This window comes from Lichenostomus cassidix, unplaced genomic scaffold, assembly GCF_008360975.1.
Source record: "Lichenostomus cassidix isolate B80296 unplaced genomic scaffold, HeHo_3.0 HiC_scaffold_39, whole genome shotgun sequence".
Taxonomy (NCBI): Eukaryota; Metazoa; Chordata; class Aves; order Passeriformes; family Meliphagidae; genus Lichenostomus; species Lichenostomus cassidix.
In genome coordinates, this window is record NW_028147446.1 from 971,300 (window position 1) to 996,280 (window position 24,981).

Below are 24,981 nucleotides of genomic sequence, written 5' to 3' on the forward strand. Positions count from 1 at the left end.
TGGGAATTTTGGGATTTTTTGGGATTTTTTGGGGGATTTTTTTTGATTTTTGGGGATTTTTTTTGGGATTTTTTGGGATTTTTGGGGGATTTTTTTGGGTTTTTTCTGTTTATTTGTCATTTTTTGGAGATTATTTTGGGTGGTTTTTAGGTTTTTCTTGGGGGTTTTGGGTTTTTAGCAGTTTTTTGGGTGTTTTTTGGGGTTTTTTGGGGATTATTTTGGGGTTATTTTGGGGTTATTTTTTGGGATTTTGGGGGTTTTTTGGGTGTTTTTAAAGCGGATTTTTAAGCGGGTTTTTGGGGTTTTTTGGGATTATTTTGGGGTATTTTTAACCGGATTTTTTGGGGTTATTTTGGGGTTTTTTGGGGTTATTTTTGGGTATTTTTAACCGGATTTTTTTGGGGTTATTTGGGGATTTTGGGGTTTTTGGTATTTTAAGTGGATTTTGGGGTTATTTTGGGGATTTGGGGGTTTTTGGGTATTTTAAGCGGATTTTTGGGGTTATTTTGGGGGTTATTTTGAGGTTTTTTGGGATTATTTTTGGGATTATTTTGGGGTTATTTTGGGATTATTTTTGGGTATTTTTAACCGGATTTTTGGGGTTATTTTGGGGGGTTTTTGGGTGTTTTTTAAGCGGATTTTTGGGGTTATTTTGGGGTATTTTTAAGCGGATTTTTGGGGTTATTTTGGGGTTTTTTGGGATTATTTTTGGGTATTTTTAAGCGGATTTTTGGGATTATTTTGGGGTTATTTCGGGGGATTTTGGGATTATTTTTGGGTATTTTTAAGCGGATTTTTGGGGTTATTTTTGGGTATTTTTAAGCGGATTTTTGGGGTTATTTCAGGGGATTTTGGGGTTATTTTTGGGTATTTTTAAGCGGATTTTTGGGGTTATTTTGGGGTTATTTTGGGGTTATTTTGGGGTATTTTTAAGCGGATTTTTGGGATTATTTTGGGGTTATTTTGGGGGTTTTTGGGATTATTTTTGGGTATTTTTAACCGGATTTTTTGGGGTTATTTTGGGGGATTTTGGGGTTATTTTTGGGTATTTTAAAGCGGATTTTCGGGGTTATTTTGGGGTTATTTCGGGGGATTTTGGGGTTATTTTTGGGTATTTTTAAGCGGATTTTTGGGGTTATTTTTGGGGTTATTTTGGGGTTATTTTGGGGTTATTTCGGGGATTTTGGGGTTATTTTGGGGTTATTTTGGGGGATTTTGGGGTTATTTTTGGGTATTTTTAAGCGGATTTTTGGGGTTATTTTGGGGTTATTTTTGGGTATTTTTAAGCGGATTTTTGGGGTTATTTTGGGGTTATTTTGGGGGATTTTGGGGTTATTTTTGGGTATTTTTAAGCGGATTTTTGGGGTTATTTTTGGGTATTTTTAAGCGGATTTTTGGGGTTATTTTGGGGTATTTTTAAGCGGATTTTTGGGGTTATTTCGGGGTTATTTTGGGGTTATTTCGGGGGATTTTGGGGTTTTCTTTACCCAGGGTGGGGGTGCTGAAGTTCCCGGCATGCCCCGCGGCCCCGCCCAGCGCCGCCCCCAGCACGAGACTCTCGGCGCTCCCGAGGAATCTCGCGAGAGCAGCGGCAGAGCCCGAGCGGAGATCCCAGAGAGCCGCCAGGTGGAGACGGGAGAGAGTTACCTGGCGACAGGTGAGGGACAGGTGAGGGACAGGTGGGGACAGGTGAGGGGACAGGTGAGATAGGTGTGGGACAGGTGAGGGGACAGGTGAGGGACAGGTGAGACAGGTGAGGGACAGGTGAGGGGACAGGTGAGGGACAGGTGAGATAGGTGTGGGACAGGTGAGGGGACAGGTGAGGGACAGGTGAGACAGGTGAGGGACAGGTGAGATACCTGGGGGACAGGTGAGGACAGGTGAGACAGGTGAGACAGGTGAGACAGGTGAGATACCTGGGGGACACGTGAGAGACAGGTGGGGACAGGTGAGACAGGTGAGAGACAGGTGAAGGACAGGTGAGATAGGTGAGGGACAGGTGAGGGACAGATGGGACAGGTGAGATACCTGTGGGACAGGTGAGAGACAGGTGAGGGACAGGTGAGGGGACAGGTGAGATACCTGTGGGACAGGTGAGAGACAGGTGAGGGACAGGTGAGGGACAGGTGGGGACAGGTGAGGGGACAGGTGAGATACCTGGGGGACAGGTGAGACAGGTGAGATAGGTGAGATACCTGTGGGACAGGTGAGGCTCAGGTGAGATAGGTGAGACAGGTGGGATAGGTGGGACAGGTGAGACAGGTGAGATAGGTGAGATACCTGTGGGACAGGTGAGGCTCAGGTGAGATAGGTGAGACAGGTGGGATAGGTGGGACAGGTGAGATAGGTGAGGGACAGGTGAGATACCTGGGGGACAGGTGAGGACAGGTGAGACAGGTGAGATACCTGGGGGTAACGTGAGAGACAGGTGGGGACAGGTGGGGACAGGTGAGACAGGTGAGAGACAGGTGAAGGACAGGTGAGATAGGTGAGATACCTGGGGGACAGGTGAGGATAGCTGGGGGACAGGTGGGGACAGGTGAGATAGGTGAGGGACAGGTGAGAGACAGGTGAGGGGACAGGTGAGAGACAGGTGAGGGGACAGGTGGGACAGGTGAGGGACAGGTGAGATAGGTGGGGGACAGGTGAGGGACAGGTGAGACAGGTGAGGGACAGGTGAGATACCTGTGGGACAGGTGAGACAGGTGGGGCAGGTGAGACAGGTGAGGGACAGGTGAGATACCTGGGGGACACGTGAGGGACAGGTGGGACAGGTGAGATAGGTGAGCCACGTGGGACAGGTGAGGTACCTGTGGGACAGGTGAGACAGGTGGGGACAGGTGAGGGGACAGGTGAGATAGGTGAGATACCTGGGGGACAGGTGAGGATAGCTGGGGGACAGGTGGGGACAGGTGAGATAGGTGAGGGACAGGTGAGAGACAGGTGAGGGGACAGGTGGGACAGGTGAGCCACCAGAGGGAACAGGTGAGACAGGTGGGGACAGGTGAGACAGGTGAGACACCTGAGGGGACAGGTGAGACAGGTGAGACACCTGAGGGGACAGGTGAGACAGGTGGGGACAGGTGAGGGGGATGGGGACAGGTGAGAACAGGTGAGGCACCTGGGGGGACAGGTGAGACAGGTGGGGACAGGTGACCTCTGTGGGGACAGCAGGTGACGGGTGGGACAGGTGAGGGACACGGAGGGGTCCAGGTGTCACCCAGGTGTCCCCAGATGCCCCCAGGTGTCCCCAGATGTCCCCTGGTGTCCCCAGGTGTCCCCAGGTGTCCCCCAGGTGTGGCAGGTGTCACCCAAGTGTCCCCCAGGTGTCCCCAGGTGTCCCCAGGTGTCCCCAGGTGTCACCTCCAGGCCGTGTCCCTCGCAGGCTGCCAGCAGGAGCTCTGGGCTGGCGCTGAGCTGGGGACACTGCGGGTCACCTGAGAGAGTCTGGGGACAGGGACAGGGACAGGGACAGGGAGGGTCAGGCTGTGTGTCCGGCCAGCCCTGCCCCACCCATCCCTCTGTCCATCCGTCCCTCTGTCCATCTCTCTCCATCCCTCTGTCCATCTGTCCATCCATCCCTCTGTCCACCCCTCTGTCCCTCCGTCCATCTGTCCATCTCTCTCCATCCCTCTGTCCATCTGTCCATCTATCCATCCATCCGTCCGTCCATCCCTCTGTCCATCCATCCCTCTGTCCACCCCTCTATCCCTCTGTCCCTCTGTCCATCTGTCCATCTGTCCATCTCTCTCCATCCCTCTGTCCCTCTGTCCATCCATCCCTCTGTCCCTCTGTCCCTCTGTCCCTCTGTCCCTCTGTCCATCTGTCCCTCTGTCCCTCTGTCCCTCTGTCCCTCTGTCCCTCTGTCCCTCTGTCCCTCTGTCCCTCTGTCCCTCTGTCCCTCTGTCCATCTGTCCCTCTGTCCCTCTGTCCATCTGTCCCTCTGTCCCTCTGTCCCTCTGTCCAGCTGTCCAGCTGTCCATCCCCACCTCTCTCGCAGGGTCTCTTCCGACGGACATCAGGTACGGCAGCACTCGGCACAGAGCTGGGGACACAGGGGACACTGCCACGTCACTCGGGGACAATTTCGGGTCATTTTTGGACAATTTTGGGTCATTTTGGGACAATTTCGGGTCATTTGGGGACAATTTTGGGTCATTTTGGGACAATTTTAGGTCTTTCTGGGGACATTTCAGGGCATTTTGGGACAATTTGGGGTAATTTTGGGGACATTTCAGGGCATTTGGGGACAATTTCTCGTCATTTGGGGACAATTTTGGGTCATTTTTGGGGACATTTCAGGTAATTTTGAGACATTTCAGGTCATTTGGGGACATTTCAGCCCATTTTGGGACAATTTCAGCCCATTTTGGGACAATTTCAGCACATTTTGGGACATTTCAGCCCATTTCGGGTCATTTCAAGCAATTTTGGGAGAATTTCAGCCCATTTTTGGATAATTTCAGCCCATTTTGGACAATTTCAGCCCATTTTGGACAATTTCAGCCCATTTTGGACAATTTCATGTTACTTTGGACAATTTCAGGTCATTTTTGGACAATTTCAGCCCATTTCGGGTCACTTCAAGCAATTTTGGAACAATTTCAGCCCATTTTGGGACAATTTCAGCCCATTTTGGAACAATTTCAGCCCATTTTGGGACAATTTCAGGCCATTTTTGGACAATTTCAGTCCATTTTTGGAAAATTTCAGGCCATTTTGGGACAATTTCAGCCCATTTCGGGTCATTTCAAGCGATTTTGGGACAATTTCAGCCCATTTTGGACAATTTCAGCCCATTTCGGGTCACTTCAAGCAATTTTGGGGCAATTTCAGCGCATTTTGGGACATTTCAGCCCATTTTGGGTCATTTCAAGCAATTTTGGGGCAATTTCAGCCCATTTTGGACAATTTCAGCCCATTTGGGGACAATTTCAGTCCATTTTGGGACAATTTCAGCCCATTTCGGGTCATTTCAAGCAATTTTGGGACAATTTCAGGTCATTTTTGGACAATTTCAGCCCATTTCGGGTCATTTCAAGCAATTTTTGCACAATTTCAGCCCATTTCGGGTCATTTCAAGCAATTTTGGGACAATTTCAGTCCATTTTTGGACAATTTCAGCCCATTTCGGGTCATTTCAAGCAATTTTGGGACAATTTCCGCCCATTTCGGGTCATTTCAAGCCCATTTTGGGGCAATTTCCCCCCATTTTTGGTCATTTCAAACACCCTCCAGCCGCTCAGCCCATCAACCTCTCCCATCCCCCCCCTCACTTCCCTCCCTGCCTCAGTTTCCCTTTTCCCATTTCCCTCCTTTCCCACCCCAAAAATCTCCTCCTCTCCCCTCCCGGAGTGACCCCAACTCACTCTGCAGCCAGGTGGTCACCGAGGTGCAGCCCATGGTGTGGCCGGAGGGGACTTGGTGGCCCCAGGAGGGGACTTGGTGGCCCCAGGAGGGGACTCGGTGACAAAGGGGAAGTGGCACAGGGTGACAAAGTGGCCCCAAGCCGCCCGAAAAAAACCACTTCCCACAGCTCGCCAGCCCCGGGGGGAGGTCAGAGGCACCCGAGTGACCGCTGGGGTGACCCCTGGAGGTGACCCCGAAGGGAGTGACTCGGCGCCGAGCTGGGGACACAGGGGACACTCTGCCGGGTCATTTGGGGACATTGCAGGTCATTTTGGGGACAATTTTGGGTCATTTTGGGGACATTACAGGTCATTTTGGGGACAATTTTGGGGACATTTCACATCATTTTGGGACAATTTCTCGTCATTTGGGGACAATTTCAGGTCATTTGGGACAATTTCTCGTCATTTGGGGACATTGTCAGGTGATTTTGGGACATTTCAGGTGATTTTGGGACGATTTTGGGACAATTTTGGGTCATTTGGGGACATTTCAGGTCATTTGGGGACAATTTTGGGTAATTTTGGGACAATTTTAAGTCATTTTTGGACAATTTCAGGTCATTTTGGGGACATTGTCAGGTCATTTTGGGGACATTTCAGGTCATTTGGGGACATTTCAGGTCATTTTGGGACAATTTCAGGTCATTTGGGGACATTTCAGGCCATATTGGGACAATTTCAGGTCATTTTGGGACAATTTTGGGTCATTTTTGGACATTGTCAGGTCATTTTGGGGACATTTCAGGTCATTTTGGGACAATTTCAGGTCATTTTGGGGACATTTCAGGTCATTTTGGGGACATTTCAGGTCATTTTGGGACAATTTGAGGTCATTTTTGGACAATTTCAGGTCATTTTGGGGACATTTCAGGTCATTTTGGGACAATTTGAGGTCATTTTTGGACAATTTCAGGTCATTTTGGGGACATTTCAGGTCATTTTGGGACAATTTCAGGTCATTTTGGGACAATTTCAGGTCATTTTGGGGACATTTCAGGTCATTTTGGGGACATTTCAGGTCATTTTGGGACAATTTGAGGTCATTTTGGGACAATTTCAGGTCATTTTGGGGACATTTCAGGTCATTTTGAGGCAATTTGAGGTCATTTTTGGACAATTTGAGGTCATTTTGGGACAATTTCAGGTCATTTTGGGGACATTTCAGGTCATTTTGGGGACATTTCAGGTCATTTTGGGACAATTTGAGGTCATTTTTGGACAATTTCAGGTCATTTTGGGGACATTTCAGGTCATTTTGGGACAATTTCAGGTCATTTTGGGGACATTTCAGGTCATTTTGGGGACATTTCAGGTCATTTTGGGGACATTTGAGGTCATTTTTGGACAATTTCAGGTCATTTTGGGGACATTTCAGGTCATTTTGGGACAATGTCAGGTCATTTTGGGACAATTTCAGGTCATTTTGGGGACAATTTCAGGCAATTTGGAACATTTAGAACTCGGCACAAAGCTGGGGGACAGAGATGACATTTTCAGGTCATTTTTGGGGCCAATTTCAGGTCATTTTGGGGACAATTTGAGGTCATTTGGGACAATTTCAGGTCATTTTGGGACAATTTCAGGTCATTTTGGGACAATTTCAGGTCATTTGGGGACAATTTGAGGTCATTTTTGGACATTGTGGACACACTGACCCCATGATCCCATTCCCCTCCCGTATTCCCAAAATTCCTGAATTCCCAAAATTCCCTGCCCAAAATCCAAAAATTCCCGTCCCAAAACCCTACAGTTACATCCCCAAAATCCCAAAATTCCCTTCCCCAAAATCCTAAAATTCCCTTCCCCAAAATCCTGTATTTCCATTCCCCCAAATCCTTTAATCCCAAAATTCCCTTTCCCAAATTCCCGAAATTCCCTCCCCAAATTCCTGAAATTCCCTTCCCAAAGTCCTAAAATTACATCCCCCAAATCCTGAAATTCCCTCCCCAAAATCCTACAATTCCCTTCCCCAAAATCCCAAAATTCCCTTCCCCAAAATCCCAAAATTACATCCCCCAAAATCCCAAAATTCTACAATTCCCTTCCCAAAATCCTGCAATTATATCCCCAAAATTCTAAAATTCCCTCCCCAAATTCCCCAAATTCCCTTCCCCAAATTCCCCAAATTCCCTTCCCCAAATTCCCCAAATTGCCTCCCCAAAATCCTACAATTCCCTCCCCAAAATCCCGAAACTCCCTCCCCAAAATCCCGAAATTCCCTCCCCAAAATCCCGAAATTCCTGCCCAAAATCCTACAATTCCCCAAAATCCCAAAATTCCCTTCCTGTAATCCCAAAATTCCCTTTCCCAAAATCCTAAAATTCCCTTTCCCAAATTCCCGAAATTCCCTTCCCCAAAATCCTAAAAAAAAATTTCTAATTTTTTAAAAATTAATCCCAAAAATCCCTCCCCAAAATCCTACAATTCCCTCCCCAAATTCCCAAAATTCCCTCCCCCAAATTCCCAAAATTCCCTCCCCCAAATTCCCAAAATTCCCTCCCCAAATTCCCAAAATTCCCTCCCCCAAATTCCCAAAATTCCCTCCCCAAATTCCCGGAGTTCCCATGGCCTCATCTGGATCCACGCCAGGGATCGACCCGACTGTCCGGCCTTGACCTTTGCCCTGCTGGACATTCCAGCCTTTTCCTGGAATTCCGAGCCGTTTGGGGCTCTTTGTTCCCGAAAATCCCGAAAATCTGTAAAATCCGTAAAATCTGTAAATCTGTAAAATCCCGAAAATCCGTAAAAATCCGTAAAACCTGAAAAATCCGTAAACCCTGAAAAATCCGTAAAACCTGAAAAATCCGTAAAATCCATAAATCCGAAAAATCCGAAAATCAGAAAATCTGTAAAATCTGAAAAATCCATAAAATCCGTAAAATCTGTAAAATCTGTAAAATCCGTAAAATCTGTAAATCTGTAAATCTGAAAAAATCCGTAAAATCTGTAAAAATCTGTAAAATCAGAAAATCAGTAAAATCCATAAATCCAAAAACTCTGTAAAATCTGTAAAATCAGTAAATCTGTAAAATCCATAAAATCTGTAAAATCCCGAAAAATCCGAAAAATAAAAAAAATCTGTAAAATCTGTAAAATCCATAAATCTGAAAAATCCGTAAAATCCGTAAAATCCAAAAAATCTGTAAAATAAAAAAAAATTCCGCAAAATCCGTAAAATCCGAAAAATCCAAGAAAGCCGAAAAATCCGTAAAATCCGAAAATCCATAAAATCCGTAAAATCCACAAATCTGAAAAATCCGTAAAATCCGCAAAATCCAAAAATCCATAAAATCCGAAAATCCGAAAAATCTGTAAAATTTGTAAAATCAGAAAATCCGTAAAATCCTTAAAATCCGTAAAATCCAAAAAATCAAAAAAATCCATAAAATCCGTAAAATCCGTAAAATCTGTAAAATCCAAAAAATAAAAAAAAACCCGAAAAATCCGTAAAATCCGTAAAATCAAAAAAATCAAAAAAATCGGTAAAATCCGTAAAATCTGTAAAATCTGTAAAATCCGTAAAATCAAAAAAAAATCCGTAAAATCCGAAAAACCTGTGAAATCCGAAAAATCCGTAAAATCCATAAATCTGAAAAACCCGTAAAATCCCGAAAAATCCCTAAAATCCGTAAAAAATCCTTAAAATCCGTAAATCCAACCCCACAGCTCATCCTCGGCCTCGTTTATTGTCCCTCCCGGGATTAAATTAATGGGATCAGGGGTTGGGGACATCGGGGGACACTGAGGTGACATCCAGGTGACACTGAGGTGACATCCAGGTGACATCCAGGTGACATCCAGGTGACATCCAGGTGACATCCAGGTGTCCACATCAGCAATAATCCCAATAATCCAAATAATCCGAATAATCCAAATAATCCTAATAATCCGAATAATCCTCATTTATTGTCCCTCCCGGGATTAAATTAATGGGATCAAGGGTTGGGGACAGCGGGGGACATCAGGGGACATCCAGGTGACATCCAGGTGTCCACATCAGCAATAATCCGAATAATCCTCATCCACGTAATTGGCGGGGAACCAGCCGACCTGGGGACAGCGGGACAGGGTCAGGTGACACACAGGTGACACACAGGTGACACTCAGGTGACACACAGGTGACACACAGGTGACACACAGGTGACACAGGTGACACACAGGTGACCCAGGTGACACACAGGTGACACAGGTGACACTCAGGTGACACACAGGTGACACACAGGTGAGACACAGGTGAGATGCAGATGACACACAGATGACCCAGGTGACACACAGGTGACACAGGTGACACAGGTGACACTCAGGTGACACACAGGTGAGACACAGGTGAGATGCAGATGACACACAGATGACCCAGGTGACACACAGTTAACACAGGTGACACACAGGTGACACTCAGGTGACACACAGGTGACACAGGTGACACACAGGTGACACACAGGTGACACACAGGTGACCCAGGTGACACAGTGACACACAGGTGACACTCAGGTGACACACAGGTGACACACAGGTGACACACAGGTGACACAGGTGACACACAGGTGACACACAGGTGACACAGATAACACACAGGTGACACACAGGTGACACACAGGTGACACACAGGTGACACTCAGGTGACACACAGGTGACACAGATAACACACAGGTGACACACAGGTGACACACAGGTGACACAGGTGACACACAGTTAACTCAGGTGACACACAGGTGACACACAGGTGACACACAGGTGACACAGGTGACACACAGTTAACTCAGGTGACACAGGTGACACACAGGTGACAAACAGGTGAGACGCAGATGACACACAGGTGGCACAGGTGACACACAGGTGACACACAGGTGACACACAGGTGACACACAGGTGATACAGGTGACACACAGTTAACACAGGTGACACTCAGGTGACACACAGGTGACACAGGTGACACACAGGTGACACTCAGGTGACACACAGGTGACACACAGGTGACACAGGTCATACTCAGGTGACACACAGGTGGCACAGGTGACACACAGGTGACACAGGTGACACCCAGGTGACACACAGGTGACACTCAGGTGACACAGATGACCCAGGTGACACCCAGGTGACACCCAGATGACCCAGAGGTGACCCCGCTGTCCCCCTGGGGACATACCCGGCCGTAGATCTCCCCTTTCCACCAGCCCAGGTGGCCCTTCTTGCTGAGCACGCGCACGATGTCACCTTCGCGCAGGGACAGCTCCGTCCTGTCGCGGGCGCTGAAGTCGTAGCGCGCTTTGGCCTGGCCCAGGCTGCGGGGGACACCTGGGGACAGGGGGACAGCTGGGGACATTTGGGGACATGGGGACACAGGGACAGCTGGGACACCTGGGGACACAGGGACAGCTGGGGACATTTGGGGACATGGGGACACAGGGACAGCTGGGACACCTGGGGACACGGGGACAGCTGGGGACATTTGGGGACATGGGGACACAGGGACAGCTGGGACACCTGGGGACACAGGGACAGCTGGGGACATTTGGGGACATGGGGACACAGGGACAGCTGGGACACCTGGGGACACAGGGACAGCTGGGGACATTTGGGGACATGGGGACCTTTGGGGACATTTGGGGACATGGGGACACAGGGGGCATAGGGACACCTGGGGACATGGGGACAGCTGGGGATATGGGGACAGCTGGGGACAGGGGGACAGCTGGGACACCTGGGGATATGGGGACATTTGGGGACATGGGGACATTTGGGGACATGGGGACATTTGGGGACAGCTGGGGATATGGGGACAGCTGGGGACATGGGGACACCTGGGGACACCTGGGGATATGGGGACACTGTGACACCTGGGGACACTGTGACAGCTGGGGATATGGGGACAGCTGGGGACACCTGGGGACATAGGGACACCTGGGGACACCTGGGGACACTGTGACACCTGGGGACAGCTGGGGACAGCTGGGGACAAAGGGGACATGGTGACATTTGGGGACACCTGGGGACAGAGAGGACATGGTGACAGAGGGGACACATGGGGACAGCTGGGGACAGAGGGGACAAATTCCATCCAACCCCACAAACTCCATCCCATTCCCACCCCAATTTGGGATCCCAAATCTCCATCCAATCCCCAATTTGGGATCCCAAACTCCATCCCACTCCAATTTAGGACCCCAAAAATTCCATCCCATACCCAATTTGGGACCCCAAAAACTCCATCCCACCCTAATTTGGGACCCCAAAAACTCCATCCCACCCTAATTTGGGACCCCAAATCTCCATCCAATCCCTAATTTTCGACCCCCAACTCCATTCCCACCCCAATTTGGGACCCCAAAACTCCATCCCACCCTAATTTGGGACCCCAAAAACTCCATCCAATCCCTAATTTTCGACCCCAAACTCCATTCCCACCCCAATTTTGAAACCCCAAAACTCCATTCCACCCCAATTTGGGACCCCAAAAACTCCATTCCACCCCAATTTGGGATCCCAAACTCCATCCCACCCCAATTTGGGACCCCAAACTCCATTCCACCCCAATTTGGGACCCCAAACTCCATACCATACCCCAATTTGGGACCCCAAATCTCCATCCCACCCCAATTTGGGACCCCAAACTCCATTCCACTCCAATTTAGGACCCCAAACTCCATCCCACCCCAATTTGGGACCCCAAAAACTCCATCCCACCCTAATTTGGGACCCCAAACTCCATCCAATCCCTAATTTTCGACCCCAAACTCCATCCCACCCTAATTTTGAAACCCCAAAACTCCATCCCACCCCAATTTGGGATCCCAAACTCCATCCCACCCCAAATTGGGATCCCAAACTCCATCCCACCCTAATTTGGGACCCCAAATCTCCATCCCACCCTAATTTAAGGCCCCAAAACTCCATTCCCACCCCAATTTGGGACCCAAAACTCCATCCCACCCTAATTTTCGACCCCAAACTCCATCCCATACCCCAATTTGGGATCCCAAACTCCATCCCATATCCAATGTGGGACCCCAAATTCCATCCGACCCCAAAAACTACATCCCACCCTCATTTAAGACCCCAAACTCCATCCCACCCTAATCTGGGATCCCAAACTCCATCCCATATCCATTGTGGGACCCCAAATTCCATCCAATCCCTAAATTGGGACCCCAAACTCCATCCCACCCCCAATTTGGGATCCCAAACTCCATCCCACCCCAAATTGGGATCCCAAACCCCATTCCCACCCTATTCTGGGACCCCAAACTCCATCCAATCCCTAATTTGGGACCCCAAACTCCATCCCACCCTAATTTGGGACCCCAAACTCCATTCCACCCCAATTTGGGACCCCAAAAATTCCATCCCATACCCAATTTAGGACACTAAAACTGCATCCCACTCTAATATGGAGCCCCAAAAATTCCATCCCACCCTAATTTGGGATCCCAAAAACTCCATCCCACCCTAATTTTCGACCCCAAATTCCATCCCATCCCAATTTGGGACCCAACTCTCCATCCCACCAAAATTTGGGACCCCAAACTCCATCCCACCCCAATTTTCGACCCCGAACTCCATCCCATACCCAATTTGGGACCCCAAAACTCCATCCCACTCTAAATTGGGATCCCAAACTCCATCCCATATGCAATTTGGGACCCCAAAACTCCATCCCATACCAAATTAGGAGCCCCAAACTCCATCCAGCCCCAATTTGGGATCCCAAACTCCTTCCCATACCCTAATTTTCGACCCCAAACCCCATTCCCATACCCTATTTGGGATCCCAAAACTCCATCCCACCCTAATTTGGGACCCCAAACTCCATCCAATCCCTAATTTGGGACCCCAAACTCCATCCCACCCTAATTTTCGACCCCAAATTCCATCCCATCCCAATTTGGGATCCCAAACTCCATCCCACCAAAATTTGGGAACCCAAACTCCATCCCACCCCAATTTGGGATCCCAAACTCCATCCAGCCCCAATTTGGGACCCCAAAACTCCATCCCACCATAATTTTGGGATCCCAAATCTCCCTCCCACCCTAAATTGGGACCCCAAACTCCATCCCATACCCTAATTTTCGACCCCAAACTCCATCCCACCCTAATTTTCGACCCCAAACTCCATCCCATACCCCAATTTGGGATCCCAAACTCCGTCCCATATCCAATGTGGGACCCCAAACTCCATCCGACCCCAAAAACTCCATCCCACCCTCATTTAAGACCCCAAACTCCATCCCACCCCAATTTAGGACCCCAAACTCCATCCCACCCCAATTTAGGACCCCAAACTCCATCCCACCCTAATCTGGGATCCCAAACTCCATCCCATATCCATTGTGGGACCCCAAATTCCATCCAATCCCTAAATTGGGACCCCAAACTCCATCCCACCCCAACTGGGGATCCCAAACTCCATCCCACCCCAAATTGGGATCCCAAACCCCATTCCCACCCTATTCTGGGACCCCAAACTCCATCCAATCCCTAATTTGGGACCCCAAACTCCATTCCACCCCAATTTGGGACCCCAAAAATTCCATCCCATACCCAATTTAGGACACTAAAACTGCATCCCACTCTAATATGGAGCCCCAAAAATTCCATCCCACCCTAATTTGGGATCCCAAAAACTCCATCCCACCCTAATTTTCGACCCCAAATTCCATCCCATCCCAATTTGGGACCCAACTCTCCATCCCACCAAAATTTGGGACCCCAAACTCCATCCAATCCCTAATTTGGGACCCCAAACTCCATCCCACCCTAATTTTCGACCCTAAATTCCATCCCATCCCAATTTGGGACCCAACTCTCCATCCCACCAAAATTTGGGACCCCAAACTCCATCCCACCCCAATTTTCGACCCCGAACTCCATCCCATACCCAATTTGGGACTCCAAAACTCCATCCCACTCTAAATTGGGATCCCAAACTCCATCCCATATGCAATTTGGGACCCCAAAACTCCATCCCATACCAAATTAGGAGCCCCAAACTCCATCCAGCCCCAATTTGGGATCCCAAACTCCTTCCCATACCCTAATTTTCGACCCCAAACCCCGATCCCATACCCTATTTGGGATCCCAAAACTCCATCCCACCCTAATTTGGGACCCCAAACTCCATCCAATCCCTAATTTGGGACCCCAAACTCCATTCCCACCCTAATTTTCGACCCCAAATTCCATCCCACCCCAATTTGGGAACCCAAACTCCATCCCACCCCAATTTGGGATCCCAAACTCCATCCAGCCCCAATTTGGGACCCCAAAACTCCATCCCACCATAATTTTGGGATCCCAAATCTCCCTCCCACCCTAATTTTGGGATCCCAAAACTCCATCCCACCCCAATTTGGGATCCCAAACTCCATCCCATATCCAATTTGGGATCCCAAACTCCATCCACCCCCAATTTGGGATCCCAAATCTCCATCCCATATCCAATTTGGGATCCCAAACTCCATCCCACCCTAATTTTCGACCCCAAACCCCATTCCCACCCTAATTTTCGACCCCAAACCCCATTCCCACCCTAATTTTCGACCCCAAACTCCATCCCATACCCTATTTGGGACCCAACTCTCCATCCCACCAAAATTTGGGACCCCAAACTCCATTCCCACCCCAATCTGGGACCCCAAACCCCAAACCCCAAACCCCAACCCCGTACCGGGCTCTCGGGGTCCGGCGCGGCTCTCGGGGTCCCTGTAGGGCACAGCCAGGGTCGTGTCCAGAGCCTTGAAACAATCCCGCAGAGAATTCCGCCGGTAGAACTCCACCAGCTCCTGCCGAGACCCCAAAAACACCCCCGGGGGGTTAGAGATCCTAAAAACAGCCCAGAGAGGGTTAGAGATCCTAAAAACAACCCCAGAGAGGGTTAGAGACCCCAAAAACAACCTGAGGTGGGTTAGAGATCCCAAAAACAACCCCAGAGAGGGTTAGAGATCCCAAAAACACCCCCGGGGGGTTAGAGATCCCAGAAACAGCCCCGAGAGGGTCAGAAACCCCAAAAACATCCCCTGAGATGGTTTAGAGATCCAAAAAACAACCTGAGATGGGCTAGAGACCCCAAAAACAACCCCAGAGAGGGTTAGAGACCCCAAAAACAACCTGAGATGGGTTAGAGACCCCAAAACATCCCCAGGGAGGGTTAGAGTTCCTAAAAACCACCCCAAGAGGGTTAGAGACCCCAAAACCAACCTGAGATGGGTTAGAGACCCCAAAAACAGCCCCAGAGAGGGTTAGAGACCCCAAAAACGACCCAAGGGGGTTAGAGATCCCAAAAACAACCCCAAGAGGGTTAGAGACCCCAAAACATCCCCAGGGAGGGTTAGAGTTCCTAAAAACCACCCCAAGAGGGTTAGAGATCCCAAAACCAACCTGAGATGGGTTAGAGATCCCAAAAACAACCCCAGAGAGGGTTAGAGACCCCAAAAACAACCCTGAGAGGGTCAGAGACCCCAAAAACAACCTGAGGTGGGTTAGAGATCCCAAAACACCCCCAGGAGGGTTAGAGACCCTAAAACCAACCTGAGATGGGTTAGAGACCCCAAAAACATCCCAGGAGGGTTAGAGACCCCAAAACCAACCTCAGATGGGTTAGAGAAACAGCCCCGAGAGGGTCAGAAACCCCAAAAACATCCCCTGAGATGGTTTAGAGATCCTAAAAGCAGCCCGAGAGGGTTAGAGACCCCAAAACATCCCCAGAGAGGGTTAGAGACCCTAAAACCAACCTGAGGTGGGTTAGAGACCCCAAAAACAGCCCCGAGAGGGTCAGAAACCCCAAAAACATCCCCTGAGATGGTTTAGAGATCCTAAACACACCCCGAGAGGGTTAGAGACCCCAAAAACATCCCCAGAGAGGATCAGAGACCCCAAAAACATCCCCGAGAGGATTTCTGGGATCCCAGGAGTTCTGGGGTGACCCCAAGAGGCTCTTAGGGTCATCCCAGTATTTATAGGGTCACCAGGATTTGGGATTTCCGGGAAAGGATTTTCGGGGTCCCAGGATGACCCCAAGAAGCTTTTAGGGTCACCTCACAATTTATGGATTTCCAGGAGTTCTGGGGTGATCCCAAAAAGCTTTTAGGGTCAATCCAGTATTTATGGGGTCCTGGGGGTCCTGGGATGACCCCAACATTTATAGGGTCACCAGGATTTGGGGTTTCTGGGAAAGGATTTTTGGGGTCCCAGGATGACCCCAAGAACCTTTTAGGGCCACCCGAGTAATTATAGGGTCACCAGGATTTGGGGTCATCAGGAAAGGATTTTTGGGGTCCTGGGGGTTCTAGGGTGACCCCAAGAAGCTTTTAGGGCCACCCCAGTATTTATAGGGTCACCCCATTTAGGATCCCACTCACCACCAGCCCCTTGAAGGCTTTTTTCTCCGTGATCCTATAAAGCCCCTCGGCCGCCGTCACCTTGATGTGCTTCACCTCCCCGCGGTACCTGCGGCGGTTTTGGGGTCACCGGGGGGGTTTCGGGGTGTCCCCGTGACCCCAAAAGCGTCCCCAAATCCCGTACTTGACGCTGATGGCGAAGTCGCCGGGGTCCTTGAGGCGCCGCCGGACCAGGAACGCTCCGTCCGAGCGCGGGGACAGCGCCAGCTCCGCGTCCGAGCGCTCCAGGGGACCCCCGAACCTGCAGACCCCAAAAACCAGTGTGACCCCAAAACCAGATCCCAAAAACTGGGTGTGACCCCAAAACCAGACCCCAAAAATGGGACAGAGTTTGGGGACAGCGCCAGCTCCGCGTCCGAGCGCTCCAGGGGACCCCCGAACCTGCAGACCCCAAAAACTGCTGTGACCCCAAAACCAGATCCCAAAAACTGGGTGTGACCCCAAAACCAGATCCCAAAAATGGGACAGAGTTTGGGGACAGCGCCAGCTCCGCGTCCAAGCGCTCCAGGGGACCCCCGAACCTGCAGACCCCAAAAACCCCAAAAATGGACCCCAAAAACTGCGTCTGACCCCAAAACCAGATCCCAAAAATGGGACACGAGTTTGGGGACAGCGCCAGCTCCGCGTCCGAGCGCTCCAGGGGACCCCCGAACCTGCAGACCCCAAAAACTGCTGTGACCCCAAAACCAGATCCCAAAAACTGGGTGTGACCCCAAAACCAGATCCCAAAAATGGGGTGTGACCCCAAAACCAGTGTGACCCCAAAACCAGATCCCAAATATGGGACCTGAGGGGGTTTGGGAACCCAAAAACCGGGTGTGACCCCAAAAATGGGAACTGAGGGGGTTTGGGGTGCTGGGACCCCATAATGGACCCCAAAAATGGGGTGTGACCCCAAAAACGGGACACGAGTTTGGGGACAGTGCCAGCTCTGCGTCCGAGCGCTCCAGGGGACCCCCGAACCTGCAGACCCCAAAAACCCCAAAAATGGACCCCAAAAACTGGGTCTGACCCCAAAAACGGGACACGAGTTTGGGGACAGCGCCAGCTCCGCGTCCGAGTGCTCCAGGGGACCCCCGAACCTGCAGACCCCAAAAACCAGCTGTGACCCCAAAAACTGGGTGTGTGACCCCAAAACCAGATCCCAAAAATGGGACACGAGTTTGGGGACAGCGCCAGCTCTGCGTCCGAGCGCTCCAGGGGACCCCCGAACCTGCAGACCCCAAAAACGGGAACGGAGGGGTTTGGGGACATCCCAAAAATGGGGTGTGACCCCAAAAATGGGACACGAGTTTGGGGACAGTGCCAGCTCCGCGTCCGAGCGCTCCAGGGGACCCCCGAACCTGCAGACCCCAAAAACTGCTGTGACCCCAAAACCAGATCCCAAAAACTGGGTGTGACCCCAAAACCAGATCCCAAAAATGGGGTGTGACCCCAAAACCAGTGTGACCCCAAAACCAGATCCCAAATATGGGACCTGAGGGGGTTTGGGAACCCAAAAACCGGGTGTGACCCCAAAAATGGGAACTGAGGGGGTTTGGGGTGCTGGGACCCCATAATGGACCCCAAAAATGGGTGTGACCCCAAAAACGGGACACGAGTTTGGGGACAGTGCCAGCTCTGCGTCCGAGCGCTCCAGGGGACCCCCGAACCTGCAGACCCCAAAAACCCCAAAAATGGACCCCAAAAACTGGGTCTGACCCCAAAAACGGGACACGAGTTTGGGGACAGCGCCAGCTCCGCGTCCGAGTGCTCCAGGGGACCCCCGAACCTGCAGACCCCAAAAACCAGCTGTGACCCCAAAAACTGGGTGTGTGACCCCAAAACCAGATACCAAAAACAGGGTGTGACCCCAAAAATGGGACCTGAGGGGCTTTTGGGATCCCAAAAATGGGAACTCCGGGGGTTTGGGATCCCAAAAATGGCACCCGAGGCGGGTTTGGGGACGATGTGACCCCAAAAATGGGACCTGAGGGGCTTTTGGGATCCCAAAAATGGGACCTGAGGGGGTCCTGGAGTTCTGGGGCGAGCCTGGAGCAGGATTTGGGGGTTCTGGGAGAGTTCGGGGATGTTGAGGGTGGATTTGGGGTCCAGGGGAGGATTTTGGGGTCCAGGGGAGGATTTTGGTTTTCCAAGATAGGATTTTGGGGTCCAGGGGAGGATTTGGGGTCCCAGGGGAGGATTTTGGGGGTTCAGGGGAGGATTTAGGATCCCAGAATAGGACTTTGGGGTTCAGGATAGGATTTAGGGTCCCATGATAGGATTTTGGGGTTCAGGATAGGATTTTGGGGTTCAGGTGAGGATTTGGGGTCTCAGGGTAGGATCTGTTGTCCCAGGACAGGATTTTGGGGTCCAGGGGAGTATTTAGGATCCCAGAATAGGATTTTGGGGTCCCAGGACAGGATTTTGGTTTCCCAGGACAAGATTTAGGATCCCAGGACAGGATTTTAGGGTCCAGGGGAGGATTTAGGGTCCCAGGGTAGGATTTAGGGGTTCAGGATAGGATTTAGGATCCCAGGACAGGATTTAGGGTCCCAGAACAGGATTTTGGGGTCCCAGGGTCGGATTTGGGGTCCCAGGACAGGATTGAGGATCCCAGGACAGGATTTGGGGTCTCAGAACAGGATTTAGGATCCCAGAATAGGATTTAGGGTCCCAGGTGTAGATTTTGGGATCCCAGAATAGGATTTTGGGGTCCCAGGACAGGATTTAGGATCCCAGGTGAGGATTTTGGGGTCCCAGGATAGGATTTTGGTTTCCCATGGTAGGATTTAGGATCCCAGGACAGGATTTAGGGTCCAGGGGAGGATTTAGGGTCCCAGGACAGGATTTAGGGTCCCAGGACAGGATTTTGGGGTCTCAGGACAGGATTTAGGGTCCAGGACAGGATTTGGGGTCTCACCAGGGGTACCCATCCAGATCCGGCAGCGGCACCTGAGGAGAGAGAAGTGAGATGATCCAAACAGGTGAGACCCCAAAATCCCAAACCCCCAAAATCCCAGACCCCAAAATCCCCAAACCCCCAAAATCCCCAAACCCCAAAATCCCCAAACCCCAAAATCCCCAAACCCCAAAATCCCAAACCCCAAAATCCCAGAACCCCAAAATCCCAAAACCCCAAAATCCCAAACCCCAAAATCCCAGACCCCAAAATCCCCAAACCCCAAAATCCCCAAACCCCAAAATCCCAAACCCCAAAATCCCAAAATCCAAAATCCCAAAATCCCAGACCCCAAAATCCCAAACCCCAAAATCCCCAAACCCCAAAATCCCAGAACCCCAAAATCCCAAAACCCCAAAATCCCAAACCCCAAAATCCCAGACCCCAAAATCCCAAAACCCCAAAATCCCAAACCCCCAAAATCCCCAAACCCCAAAATCCCCAAACCCCAAAATCCCAAACCCCAAAATCCCCAAACCAAACCCCAAAACCCAAAATCCCAGACCCCAAAACTCAGAACCCCAAAATCCCAAACCCCCAAAATCCCAAACCCCAAAATCCCAAACCCCAAAATCCCCAAACCCCAAAATCCCCAAACCCCCAAAATCCCAAACCCCCAAAATCCCAAACCCCAAAATCCCAGAACCCCAAAATCCCAAAACACCAAAATCCCAAAAACCCCAAATTCCCAAAATCCCAAAATCCCCAAACCCCAAAATCCCCGAATCCCAAAATACCAAACCCCAAAATCCCAGAACCCCAAAATCCCAAACCCCCAAAATCCCCAAATCCCAAACCCCAAAATCCCAAAATCCCAAACCCCAAAATCCCAGAACCCCAAAATCCCAAACCCCCAAAATCCCAAACCCCAAAATCCCAAACCCCAAAATCCCAAACCCCAAAATCCCAAACCCCAAAATCCCAGAACCCCAAAATCCCAAAATCCCAGACCCCAAAATCCCAGACCCCAAAATCCCAAACCCCCAAAATCCCAAACCCCCAAAATCCCCAAATCCCAAAAATCCCAAAATCCAAAATCCCAAAATCTCAAATTCCAAAATCCAAAATCCCAAAATCCCTAAAATCCCTAAAATCCCAAAAACCCCAAAATCCCAAAATCCCAAAATCCCCAAATTCCAAACCCCAAAATCCCAAAATCCCAGACCCCAAAATCCCAGAACCCCAAAATCCCAAACCCCCAAAATCCCCAAACCCCAAAATCCCAAACCCCAAAATCCCCAAATCCCAAACCCCAAAATCCCAAAATCCCAGACCCCAAAATCCCAGAACCCCAAAATCCCCAAACCCCCAAAATCCCAAACCCCAAAATCCCCAAACCCCAAAATCCCAAACCCCAAAATCCCAGAACCCCAAAATCCCAAACCCCCAAAATCCCCAAATCCCAAACCCCAAAATCCCAAACCCCCAAAATCCCCAAACCCCAAAATCCCGTGGGAAACTTTGGGGGGATTTTTGAGGTTTTTTTTTGGGTTTTTTTGGGGGTTTTTTGGGGTTTTGGGGGTTTTTGGGGTTTTTTGGGTTTTTTGGGGGTTTTTTTGGGGTTTTTTTTGGGGTTTTTTGTGGATTTTTTGGGGAGTTTTTTGTGGGGGTTTTTTGGGTATTTTTTTGGGGTTTTTCAGGGTTCTTTTTGGGTTTTTTTGGGGTTTTTTGGGGTCCCACACTCACGGCCACGAAGGGTCTGACGGCACTGCTGGGGAACCAGCCCAGCTCCCCGCTGGACACGTTGCGACCCTGGGGGGAGAAATTTGGGGGTCCTGGGGGGTCCTGGGGGGTCCTGAGACCCTCAGGGGTACCCCGAGACCCCCAGGGTTGGGCAGGAGGGTCACAGGGGATTTGGGGGGATTTGGGGTGTTTTGGGAGGATTTGGGGTCCCAAACCCATTTCGGGGGTCCCAACCCCACAATTGGGGTCCCAACCCCACAATTAGGGTCCCCCATTCCCATTTCGGGGGTCCCCCACCCCATTTCGGGGGTCCCATTCCCACAATTGGGGTCCCAGTCCCACATTTGGGGTCCCCATTCCCATTTCGGGGGTCCCATTCCCAATTCAGGGTTACCACCCCATTTCGGGGGTCCCAACCCCATTTCGGGGGTCCCAACCCCATTTCGGGGCTCCCATTCCCATAATTGGGGTCCCAACCCCAAAATCGGGGTCCCCCCACCCCATTTCGGGGGTCCCATTCCCACAATTGGGGTCCCCATTCCTATTTCGGGGGTCCTCCACCCCATTTTGGGGGTCCCAACCCCATTTCGGGGGTCCCATTCCTAATTCAGAGGTCCCAACCCCATTTCAGGGTCCCAACCCCACCCCGGGGGTCGCCCAACCCCATTTCGAGGTCCCAACCCCATTTCGGGGGTCCCATTCCAATTTCAGGGGTCCGCCAACCCCACTTCGGGGGTCCCCCCGTTCCCATTTTGGGGGTCCCAACCCCATTCCGGGGGTCCTAACCCCATTTTGGGGATCCCCCACCCCCATCCCAGGGGTCCCAACCCCACAATTGGGGTCCCCCCAACCCCATTCAGGGGTCCCCCATTCCCATTTTGGGGGTCCCAAGCCCACCCCAGGGGTCCCAAACCCATTTCAGAGATCCCATTCCCACAACTGGGGTCCCAAACCCACCCCGGGGGTCCCAACCCCAAAATTGGGGTCCCCATTCCCATTTCGGGGGTCCCAAGCCCACCCTGGGGGTCCCATTCCCATTTCGGGGGTCCCAACCCCACAACTGGGGTCCCTCAACCCCATTTCGGGGGTCCCAACCCCATTTCGGGGGTCCCAACCCCACCCTAGGGGTCCCAACCCCACAATTGGGGTCCTCCCACCCCATTTTGGGGGTCCCAAAACCATTCCAGGGGTCCCAACCCCATTTCAGGGGTCCCACAATTGGGGTCCCAACCCCAAAATCGGGGTCCCCCCACCCCATATCGGGGGTCCCAACCCCATCCCAGGGGTCCCAACCCCACAACTAGGGTCCTCCCAACCCCATTTCGGGGGTCCCATTCCCACAATTGGGGTCCCCCCACCCCATTCCGGGGGTCCCCAACCCCATTTTGGGGGTCCCAAGCCCACCCCTGGGGGTCCCAACCCCACAATTGGGGTCCCAACCCCAAAATTAGGGTCCCCCCATTCCCATTTCAGGGTCCCCACCCCATTTTGGGGGTCCCATCCCCATTTAGGGGTCCCAACCCCACCCTGGGGGTCCCAACCCCACTTCGGGGGTCCCCCCACCCCATTTTGGGGGTCCCACCCCCATTTCAGGGGTCTTCATTCCTATTTCGGGGGTCCCATTCCCATTTCGAGGGTCCCCCACCCCCATTTCGGGGGTCCCAACCACAAAATTAGGGTCCCCCCACCCCCATTTTGGGGGCCCCATTCCCATTTCAGGGGTCCCAACCCCATTTCAGAGATCCCAAACCCACCCTGGGGGTCTCAACCCCACAATTGGAGTCCTCCCACCCCATTTTGGGGGTCCCAACCCCATTTCAGGGGTCCCAACCCCACAATTGGGGTCCCGACCCCAAAATTAGGGTCCCCCCACCCCATTTTGGAGGTCCCAACCCCACCCTGGGGGTCCCATTCCCATTTCGGGGGTCCCCCAGCCCCATTTCAGGGGTCCCAACCACAAAATTAGGGTCCCCAACCCCATTTCAGGGGTCCCAACCACAAAATTGGGGTCCCCCCACCCCCATTTTGGGGGCCCCATTCCCATTTCAGGGGTCCCAACCCCATTTCAGAGATCCCAAACCCACCCCGGGGGTCCCCAACCCCATTTTGGGGGTCCCAACCCCATTTTGGGGGTCCCCAGCCCCCCCCAGCCCCCCCCACCTGCCACCAGAGCTCCTGGGCGTCGGCCGCTGTCACCTCGATGACGTCACCGGTGGCGAGGCGCAGGGGGGGCGCCAGGACCCCCGGGGGGGGGGGAACCCCCCCGTAGGGCTGCGTGCTCTCCATTTTGGGGAGCCCTGGGGGGGCGAGGGGGGGGGGGGAGAGGTCAGCCGGGACCCCCCAGAATCCCCCCCGGGGGGGAAGATCCCGAAATATGGGGTGGGGGGTTCAGAACCCAAACCCAAGAAACAAAAAACCCAAAACCCAAAACCAAACCCCAAAACCCCAAAACCTCAAAAACCCCAAACCCCCAAAACCCAAAACCCCAAAACCCCAAAAACCCCAAAACCCCAAAAAACCCAAAACCCCAAAAACCACAAAACCCCAAAAACCCCAAAAACCAAACCCCCAAACCCCCAAATCCCCAAACCCCCAAACCCCAAAAACCCCAAAACCCCAAAAAACCCAAAACCCCAAAAACCCCAAAACCCCAAAAACCCAAAAACCAAACCCCCAAAACCTCAAAACCCCAAACCCCCAAACCCCCAAAACCCCAAAACCCCAAAAAACCCAAAACCCCAAAAACCCCAAAACCCCAAAACCCCAAAACCCCCCAAAAAACCCAAACCCAAAAAACCCCCCAAAATCCCAAAACCCCCATAAAACCCCAAAACCCCAAACCCCCAAACCCCAAAACCCCAAAACCCCCAAAACCCCCAAAACCCCAAAACCCCCAAAAAAACACTTTAAAAACACCAAAATCCCCAAAAAAACCCCCAAAAAACACTTTAAAAACCACCAAAAAAACCCAAAAAAAACCCAAAAAAATCCCAAATATGGACTGGGGGGCTCAGAACCCCCAAATTCCCCCAAAATCCCCCAAATTTCCCCAAAATCCCCCAAATTTCCCCAAAATCCCCCAAATTTCTCACCCAGCTCCCCCCGTTTCCTGTCTCCTCCTGGACGCTGCGGTTTGCCCTGGGGGGGAGGGGAGAGCCCGTGAGTGGGGGAGGGGCTGTTGGGGACACCCAGGGACACCAAGGGACATCCAGGGACACCGAGGGACACCAAAATCCAAAAAAAAATTGGGGATTTTCGCCCAAATTTAACCATTTTCCCAATTTTTGGGACACAAAAATCCCAAAATTCGGGGATTTTAGCCCAAATTTAACCATTTTCCCCATTTTTGGGACACCAAGGGACACTCAGGGACCCTCAGGGACACTAAGGGACATCCAGGGACACTCAGGGACCCCAAAATCCCCAAAAAATCCGGGGATTTTAGCCCAAATTTAACCATTTTCCCAATTTTTGGGACACAAAAATCCCAAAATTTGGTGATTTTAGCCCAAATTTAACCATTTTCCCCCATTTTTGGGACACCAAGAGA

The 24,981-nt window shown here is 51.2% G+C and overlaps 2 protein-coding genes and 1 long non-coding RNA gene across 3 annotated transcripts in view; 1 reads left to right on the top strand and 2 right to left on the bottom strand.

Moving 5' to 3' along the window:
- Positions 1–1,434: 1,434 nt before the first annotated feature.
- Positions 1,435–5,446, bottom strand: LOC146422636 (uncharacterized). Its single transcript, XM_085045774.1, has 4 exons — positions 5,370–5,446; positions 3,990–4,045; positions 3,364–3,447; positions 1,435–1,647 (listed from the first exon to the last, which is right to left on the bottom strand). The coding sequence occupies exons 1-4, from the start codon at positions 5,401–5,403 to the stop codon at positions 1,435–1,437; spliced, it is 387 nt and encodes a 128-aa protein (XP_084901900.1). The 5' UTR covers positions 5,404–5,446.
- Positions 5,447–9,088: 3,642 nt separating this feature from the next.
- Positions 9,089–9,467, top strand: LOC146422637 (uncharacterized). The gene is made up of 3 exons (XR_014848032.1): positions 9,089–9,157; positions 9,191–9,223; positions 9,388–9,467. It is a non-coding gene; the product is annotated as an uncharacterized LOC146422637 (long non-coding RNA).
- VAV1 (vav guanine nucleotide exchange factor 1) overlaps positions 9,296–24,981 on the bottom strand; it is a 40,853-nt gene continuing 25,167 nt past the window's right edge. Inside the window, exons 18-26 of the mRNA XM_085046002.1 lie at positions 24,524–24,595; positions 23,592–23,728; positions 21,435–21,500; positions 19,710–19,741; positions 16,932–17,048; positions 16,769–16,856; positions 15,079–15,193; positions 10,558–10,706; positions 9,296–9,461 (exon numbers count right to left, since the gene is read on the bottom strand). Of these exons, the coding sequence (XP_084902128.1) occupies positions 9,408–9,461; positions 10,558–10,706; positions 15,079–15,193; positions 16,769–16,856; positions 16,932–17,048; positions 19,710–19,741; positions 21,435–21,500; positions 23,592–23,728; positions 24,524–24,595 (830 nt within the window). The 3' untranslated portion in view covers positions 9,296–9,407. The remainder of the gene's footprint in view (positions 9,462–10,557; positions 10,707–15,078; positions 15,194–16,768; positions 16,857–16,931; positions 17,049–19,709; positions 19,742–21,434; positions 21,501–23,591; positions 23,729–24,523; positions 24,596–24,981) is intronic.